Below are 9,509 nucleotides of genomic sequence, written 5' to 3'. Positions count from 1 at the left end.
GTCGGATCCCTAGAGTTATCAGAAGATCTGAACTAGTCGGATCCCTAGAGTTATCAGAAGATCTGAACTAGTCGGATCCCTAGTGCTATCAGACGATCATGACTATTCGGATCCCTAGAGTTATCAGACGATCTTGACTATTCGGATCCCTAGATCTATCAGACGATCTTGACTAGTCGGATCCCTAGATCTATCAGACGATCTTGACTAGTCGGATCCCTAGATCTATCAGACGATCTGATCTAGTCGGATCCCTAGATCTATCAGAAGATCTGATCTAGTCGGATCCCTAGAGCTATCAGAAGATCTGATCTAGTCGGATCCCTAGATCTATCAGACGATCTTGACTTTCGCAGAATCTAGGTACAATGGAAACAGCGTTGTCGGCCAATAGTGCGTCATCACGGCCATCAGACTGACCAGGAGGAAGGATGGATGAATAAGTTTCGAGGGAAGAGCTATAATCTGAACATCTTTCTTCTAAAATTCGATTAACTTTCAGTGGGTCAAGAAGGAAAGTAAATTATAAACTAGATCGCACCAATATTGCTTTAGTCTTAAGTTACTGAAAAAAAAAGAGCCATTTTTTAAAAATGTAATATGATAGATTGTTTGTTTGTAATTAAGCAAAAAGCTGCACAATGGGCTATCTGTGCTCTGCCCACCACAGGTATCGAATCCACTGGGGAGCAATACGATAGATGTAGTTTCCAGATTTGTCTTGTTTGAATTACCTTTATCGGTAAATATATTGAACACGACGCAATCTGTTCAAAATTTCCCTTCTTATTAAATTGTTGTTGTCCCCCCTCCCTCCGGTGGTATGTCTGCGAACTTACAACGCTAAAATCCGGGTTTCGATACCCGTGGTGGGCAGATCACAGATAGCCCATTGTTCAGCTTTTTGCGTAATTACAAACAAAACAAATTGTTGTTGTGTTCCTTGCAGCAATTCAAGGTATAGTAACGAAAGCATCATTTTTAATGTTTACTGTAATACACTACTAATGCTTGAGAACTGGTAGACATATGGCATATGAAATGAACTGTTTTTTTTTCTCATTTTTCCATAATATATCATTAATGTTGCCTGTATAAGTATCTGTATTTAATAGCTCGGCATGGCCAGGTGGTTAGGGCGCTCGACTCGCAATCTGAGGGTCGCGGGTTCGAATCCCCGTCACACCAAACATACTCGCCCTTTCAGCCGTGGGGGCGTTATAATGTGACAGTCAATCCCACTATTCGTTGGTAAAAGAGTAGCCCGAGAGTTGGCGGTGGGTGGTGATGACTAGCTGCCTTCCCTCTAGTCTTACACTGCTAAATTAGGGACGGCTAGCGCAGATAGCCCTCGTGTAGCTTTGCGCGAAATTCAAAACAAACAATGATATTTAATAAGATTAGTATAATATAAATATATTTCAACGACACCGATTTTTGTTCACAACGTATAACGATTGTATAAAGCAATATGGTAAAAATGAGCTAATGGAATTTTGTCTTGATTACGTGAAAGTAACTCGTTAGTAAAGTATATAAAAAAAAACAACCATCTCATAAAACCTAGAAACAAATGTGTTGATTTGTTGTAACAATAAGTTAATTATTCAACTTTATCTCGACGATGTTTCAAGTTTCTTGTATTTTCTGATTTAAAAATCTCGACAGTTGTTAAACTTCTCGATACAAAAGTTCGTCTCTGAACACGAATATTTCACGAAGAATTCTAAGTTTGGATTAAGCAGGTTTTGTTATATTTAGAAAATTATTTCAAAGTTATTCCACCTTTTTGTTGTGAAGTATAAATGCAAATTAATGAAAATAGAAATAATAACTTTAAGCAAACACCAGTATTTTTTTTTTATTCATCTCACTGTCTTTCAGCAACACCTATACCGCTACAAACGGTCCTGCAGGATTTTGGTCCTACAGCCGGAGCCACTGCTGCATAGCGCTAACGAATCACATCGCTTCTCACGTCTTCCTCTTCTCTGCATCGTTTAACCCTGTCTCTTGTGTAGTGCATCAACAGTAATGTTCTCCCTGTGGTATATAACGTGTTTGATCAGAGGGTAAGCCTTAAATTTTCTTTTTTTCTTTTAGACATAGTTTTAATATCAAATTTCTCAAATTCATTTCAGCGAAAACATTACAGGTAACATAGCTTCTGGAAATTTTACAACTAAGACTGCTGAGTACTTTAACCTTCTTTTTTGGGTGTAACCTAGCAACGTTATCCAACGTATCATTTTATTTAAAACTATTCAATTAATATTCCTTTTACACTACGTTAACTCTTAACAACTCAGAGAAAAATACGAAGAACAACAAAAATAAAATAAACAAGATTTTTCATTAGTCGTCTGTGCAATACTCAGTTCGTCAGAATATGATACTGCTAACTTTTCCTTCTGAAATAAATTTCAGAAACTACCTCCATCGTGTGAAAATTTACTGTTTGGTAAACGTTGTTCTTTTTATAACGTTTATGTCGATCTTTTTATTGTAAAAAAAACTGTCTTGTTTCAGTCACGTAGAAAACTATGTAATAGCACCGGTTTTCAAGCCAACGTATTGTGTATATTTCCTCTAAACACAATTACCGTTTGGTTCTTAAGATTTTCCTAGAAGCTGGAAGATCATGATGAGGTAATTAAGTAGGAACACTGCTCTATATTAACTAATTGTTCTGTAAGGACAAGGGAAGAGATATTTTGTGAGCCAGGCCAACATCAGGCCCTGGTGTTATAGAAAATAACTAGGTCGTTTGGTATTTGCTTAGTTTGTTAAAAATAGACAAAAAAAACTCTGTTCTTAGTTTGCAGATGTATTCTGAGCTCTCATCCTATGCCCTTGCTTCTAGTAGCTCACAAATACAACGCTCAAACGTGATAGGTTTAGACAGCAAAAGCACCATGACGGAATACCAAGGTTTTCACCCAGAATACTTTGCGGTCTCTATTAAGACGAGAACAGAACTTCAAAGCAGTGAGTTTCAATTTTACAGAAGTTCACTCTCACAGGTCTTCAGTTGGGTGCAGCTGTTTACATTGGGGCAAAATGGTGGACCAGGCAACATTGGACAAGCTAGAAGCTGGCTTCAAGAAACTGCAAGAAGCTAGTGATTGCAAATCCCTTCTAAAAAAGCATTTAACGAAGGATGTCTTTGATAGCATAAAAAACAAGAAGACCGGTATGGGAGCCACCCTTCTTGATGTCATCCAATCAGGTAAGCGTTTTTAATACCACATGTAACAGTGAGCCGCTATAACAATGTTAACTGATTCCAATTTTAAAGTACACCATATAACTATGCTTGTCCTATAACAATGTTAACTGATTCCAGTTTTAAAGTTGTATATAACTATGCTTGTCCTATAACAATGTTAACTGATTCCAATTTTAAAGTTGTATATAACTATGCTTGTCCTATAACAATGTTAACTGATGCCAGTTTTAAAGTGTTGTATATAACTATGCTAGTCCTATAACAATGTTAACTGATTCCAGTTTTAAAGTGCACCATATAACTATGCTTGTCCTATAACAATGTTAACTGATTCCAATTTTAAAGTGCACCATATAACTATGCTAGTCCTATAACAATGTTAACTGATGCCAGTTTTAAAGTGTACCATATAACTTCGCTAGTCCTAACACGTATATGGTTTTATTGTTATTTTTTGTCCTTTCTGGTTAACTTATTTTATTAATCTTTGTAGTAATTGATTTTCGACGACTCAGTTCGTTAGTATGTTAATGAAAATGGTTTTTACTTGACAAAGATTTCTTCTAAAACAGATACACCAAATTGAACGAAATTTCAGTTCCTTTTCCAGAATCTTTCCAGATAATTTATCAACATTTGTCTTTTCAATATAGCTAAGTTTCTCTTAGTACTGGGAAAAGAGGGGGGCGGGATGGGATTATTTTAATGAACTTGAAGAGACGTGGAGGGGGGGGGGGGCTCAGAAAAGTACCTCTTTCTCTACAACTGCAGCCTACTGATGACAGCACAAGTTGATAAAACTCCAAATGTATGCTTTCTGTAGGTTGACTTATAACGTTGTTAGAACGAATCGCAGGGGGCGAAGGTTTTGTTCAGCAATGTCTACGATGAGTTTCATCTCCTTCGATCAATAAAAGGGTGGATGTAGTAGTCTAGCAAGATCCGTTCCCATAGCAACAGCAAAAAAAAAAAAAGAACCCGAAATTGATTCTCTATTTGTATTCTAGATATTCTTAGTGTGAAACTGTTATTTCCGTACATCTCAGCACAATAGAACCGTTATTTCTAGTGAAGATGAAGTTGTAAATGCATTGATTCTATCATCTTTTCTTGAGTTATGAACTAACTTTGAGCAGTTCGGTTTCCCGTTATTTCGACAAAAAAAGAAACAAGGGCCTATTTATTCTGAGGCGCGAAATTCATTTGAATCTCTCAACGCTTCTCCGTGAACCTGAACTAGTTATTTTAACACGAGATGAAAAGGGGAAACTTTCTAAACAAGTGTTCTAACTATAAACGTTCATGTTCATAACAAAACATATTTGGAGACGCGGTTGCTCCAGTCTTCTGCCTCTTCTCGCTTCCGTTTAAGGGAATCGAATAGTCTTGTGATTGGAGCGTTTACTGGCGCTATTTTAAGGATGTGCCGTCCATTTGGTACGCAATTCCAGCTTCTCGTACAGGTTTCCATCTGTACTGCGTACGGTAACGTAAACCGTATCTCTGAAAGATGTGTTGTTGTTCCTTGATGAGAGGTGGGGGGGGGGGAAGTATCCACAGTTAGCGTTTTTCAATAATTATATAACCATACCAGATCCGGGTGTAAATAAATAAGTACTTTAGTTGAACAATAATAATAATAAAAAAAGTATACGACGTGCAAGATCCTACTAGACCAGTGTTTCCCAAAGTGGGAGCCGTGACCCCCATGAGGGCCGTGAAACTCTTTCTGGGAAGCCGCCAAAAAAATGGGCCGAAAACAAAGATGTTGAATTAATTTCAATTATAAATAATAAGCCGATAAAAAATTTGTTGAATTAATTAGACCATGCAGTATGGCGAAATGAGATGTTATTGTTTTTACAACGGCACCATGCTAAAGTAGTGTGGGGGGGGGGGGGCATTTTAAAATCACATTTTAAAGCATTTTTATAAATGGGGAGGGGCTAAAACTTTTTATTCACATCAAGGGAGCCTCAAACTAAAATAATTTTGGAACCACTGTAAAAATGAAAAAGAAAGTATTATATTAATGGACAATTATCGAATGATTCTTACTAGCTAGCTGTTCTTTACCTTGTTTGTCTGTTTCTTTAAGCACAAAGTTGAATAATGGCTTATTCGCGCCGTACCCACTACAGGCATCGAACCCCCATTCTCTGCCATTGTATGCCTTTAAGCTTAGTACTGTGCCACCTGAAGTTCAAACAGATCTAAAATAATGAGAAGTGACCGCAAACATTTAATACATCTGGAGATAAACGTATTCAACAAGAGGGAATCATCAATAGCCACGGCTGTAATTAGATCTCAAACCGATCAAGAGATGGAAACTCAGAGTCATTCTATGAGCCATTATGCTGCGGCTAAACGTACGAAGCAGTTTTAATGGAAACTTAAAGAAGAATGCTTATTACCAGCGAAGATGCTGGAATTATGCTAACGACCTATTTTTTTCCTACTTGATCACACAGCTGAAGAGATACAATAATTACTGATTTATAGCTTTATGTGAACATTCTAGCTCAAATATGTATGACCACTTTCATACTTACACCAGGGGATTTACATTTTTACACCTGACCGCGATGTCCCGCGAAGGTGACATCATCAAGAGGGAACTTGACAAAGGACTCCACATACGATCTTTTCAGTGTACTGAAGCTCGAGCCTTGTCGAGTTTGTGTTACTTGAACCAGGTCTCAATAAACTGAACACAAATCTTTCGTGCGTTTATAGAATATTTTGCGTGCTCTTGGTAGTAAATTCGTAAGATTTCAAAGTTTACTAGGCCTTATCGTTTGGTATGCTCTTATTGCACCCACGGCATTTGGTGCTGTTTATTAATAAACGATATCACAGTGGGTTTTAATAAAAGAACATTTTAAATTTGACGTCAACAGATATTGTGAATATTATAAGTTTGAACTAATTGTTGTTTGCACGAATGGTAGTTAATTGCGGCCTCAAAGTAGGCACGTGAAGTTAGTACATCATGTTGGTCACATTTCTGTTGGTTCACACCTCCATTAAATTTTGTATCTAAATAATATAAAATTAAGCACAAATAGATGATAAAGCTATTTAGGGAGCTACCTAAGAATAAAAGAAATGGAGGAAAAAATGACCCCCTTTTCACCTTGGGATTCTTGTACAACGACCTGTCTGGTAGTTAAAATTAGTGAGCCATTTTGGCAAATGCCAATGACGTCACAGAACCGCTTCGTGCTATTGGATGCTGTCCTTAACCTTCTCAAGATCTGGTGAATGTCAAGAGGTTCTGAGCCAAGAAATCTTCCTACAGAGAAGGACGTTAGAATTGTACTTGAGTAAAAGCAACATTTTTACTTTATTTTAAAGATAAAACCTTGCGTAAATTACAATTCCAGTTCGTTTCTTTTTTTTTGTTGAAACTTTTCTAATCTCTTGTTTTAGTCACCAGAAACTCTATATTCACAACTTCTACACCCTGTACAATTCAAATATTTTAAATAACTTGAATTACTTTAAAACAAATACTCACTAATGCCTTGATTTTTTTTTTCCATTATTTTCCCGGTTAATACACAGGTACAGTTATACAGCGCTGTCTCACAACAAATATTGTTTGTTTTTTTAAACAAGTTGAATTTTCTTGTCACTTGGCGTTAAGTTAATATCCCGGCTGTTAATCTTCTGACAGTTTGTTTATAAAATAGGTAGAAGATACTCAACGTTATTTTTATCAGTTGTCTTGAAAAATGACCCGGCTAACGTAAAGAGCGATGTCTAATTAGTGAATGTTAATTATCTGACAATACAGTGATAAATGCCGAGTCTAATGAGAGATAAAATTTCCTAGACTCTTGAAACTCTAAAATAAATTAGTTTTATGTCCAGGTTTCGATGCTAGGCGTCGTGCCAGTCGAGCTCATAAATCTCAATTTTGCGTAGTCAGTAATACAGATATTTCTGCTCGAAGGTGTTATTGTTTGTAATTATTAACCCCACGGGCGTACTGAAAGTGGGACAACTTAGACACGATATTTAGTTCTTATCGAGTCTCGTGCGAGAAAGTGCGCTATCTAGAATAAACACACGTCAGTTCTATTTACAGCAGAGTAAAAGGCTAGAGAAACGTCTCTAGGACGACGTTTTAACTGCTCTGTGTTTTTCATTAGTAATATATTTTAAGTCTATTATGTTTTTGAACCGCGTTTTCTCTGAACGAAAAGTAAATTGTTATTAAATGTAAAGATGCTTCAACTGGCGAGGCCTGATTTGTTTGTTGATAATTTGAGAGGCGTAAATGAAAGTGTAAAATGATAGCTTTTCATACTCTGCACACTGGAAACCCGTGGAAACTGTAAAGAAGAAACCTATTAGAATTACCATCGTCTCAGTTTGATGGAATAACCCACAATCCAGTACTTTTTTTTAATTATTTCTAGGCTTATAGGGAAAGCGCAAAGCCTTCGCGGTATTCGAAAGTTTCTAACATTTGCTTGAAAGAAAGTTTAACAAATTACTCCTTGTTCTAGTAGAACTCAGCAAGAAACCGGCGGTGGTTTAATATATTCTGAACTTTAAGCCTTTTCTTAAATATGGATCCGAGAGATTTAACCATAGTTTTCTCAGAAACCGGCGGTGTTTTAATATATTCTGAACTTTAAGCCTTTTCTTAAATATGGATCCGAGAGATTTAACCATAGTTTTCTCAGAAACCGGCGGTGTTTTAATATATTCTGAACTTTAAGCTTTTTTTTTATTCCCAGAATCCTAGTGAAGGCTTAACTTTAACGCCTTTTTTGGGTATTTCTATAACATTCTAATCATGTGCGTCATTGAAATTAAGTGGAACCTAATTAATATTTTTGACAAGTCAGTTTCTTTAAGATATTTGCTTCACGAAAAAGCGCTAGATAAATTATATCTTGCAAGAAATTGTACAATTAATACTGTCACGAATACTGTTTCATCAACTTGTTAGAGAAACGTGAAAACACGACGAATTCTTACTCCAGTTTTTATCTAGGTGTTGAGAACCTGGATAGTGGCGTGGGAATCTACGCTCCAGACGCAGAATCGTACAGAACCTTCGGTCCTCTGTTTGATCCCATTATTGACGACTACCATGGAGGTTTCAAACTCACAGATAAACATCCACCCAAGCAGTGGGGTGACATCAATACGCTAGTGGATCTCGACCCAGCAGGACAGTTTATCATCTCCACTAGAGTGCGCTGTGGTCGTAGTCTTCAGGGTTATCCCTTTAATCCTTGTTTGACAGCGGAGGTGCCTATGCTATTTAATTGTGTTTTATTGTTAGTTAAATGAGCTTTCTCTACTTATTTCAAAACTTTATAATTAAATTTATATGAAAACAACCTGAATGTATTAATTACATAAGACAATGTTCGGCCATGTTGTCTAATTTTGGACTATTTAGCAGTTATTAATTATACGCTGCTATTCACTACCTTGTATAATCTTTACGTTTAAGACTTTTTTTTAGTATTTCTATTTATTATCAATCAATGAATTCCTGGATTTAATTTGTTATATAAACTGAGCAGTAAAAAAAAATCAACGTTTTTTTAAAAGAAAAAGAAAGAGAACTATACGTATTTGGATGGTTAAATATCCTTGAGATAGGTTAAATAAAGATCTCACCAGTTCGCTGACTCTGTGGGTTTTATCTTCGTTTCTAGCAATATAAAGAAATGGAGGAAAAAGTCAGTTCCACTTTGAGCAGCATGGAGGACGAACTGAAAGGAACTTACTACCCCCTCACGGGGATGAGCAAAGCCACCCAGCAGCAGCTCATTGACGATCATTTCTTATTTAAGGAAGGAGACAGGTAAGTGTAAAGAGTAAAATGTAAAAGTCATAGTGTAAAGCGTGAAGACCACTACAACATTGAAAGTTTGTAGAAGGTTATCGCTAGTCGCATTAGAAATACGTTTATACTGAAAGAAACTGTGATTTTTGTGTATTGTAACCGAATATTATAATATATATATCAGTATATTATAAGATTATGATATATACAGTTATTTAAATATTTGAACAGAACGGGTCAGCGAAAACTAAATTTATATCAAAAATAAATACTGACTGTATTTATATCATCTACTCAAATTAATTTTGAAAAAATTCTCGTGATGTTTTTTGGAAAATATTGCTGCTCTAAATGTGTTTTTTTTGGGGGGCTTATTTGTTGTTAAGCACAGTGGGCTATCTGTGCTATGCCCACCACGGGTATCGAACCCCGGCTCTTTACATCTTATTTCGACTCTAA

General features: G+C 36.3%; 1 protein-coding gene across 1 annotated transcript in view; it reads left to right on the top strand.

The window, feature by feature from the left end:
- Positions 1-3,054: 3,054 nt before the first annotated feature.
- LOC106471713 (arginine kinase) overlaps positions 3,055-9,509 on the top strand; it is a gene marked incomplete in the record, with an annotated part of 9,547 nt that continues 3,092 nt past the window's right edge. The window contains 3 exon segments of the mRNA NM_001314084.1: positions 3,055-3,229; positions 8,244-8,503; positions 8,920-9,084. Of these exon segments, the coding sequence (NP_001301013.1) occupies positions 3,061-3,229; positions 8,244-8,503; positions 8,920-9,084 (594 nt within the window).

The sequence above is a fragment of the Limulus polyphemus genome, unplaced genomic scaffold, assembly GCF_000517525.1.
Source record: "Limulus polyphemus unplaced genomic scaffold, Limulus_polyphemus-2.1.2 Scaffold4806, whole genome shotgun sequence".
NCBI lineage: Eukaryota > Metazoa > Arthropoda > Merostomata > Xiphosura > Limulidae > Limulus > Limulus polyphemus.
This window is presented reverse-complemented; position numbering and strand designations above follow the sequence as displayed.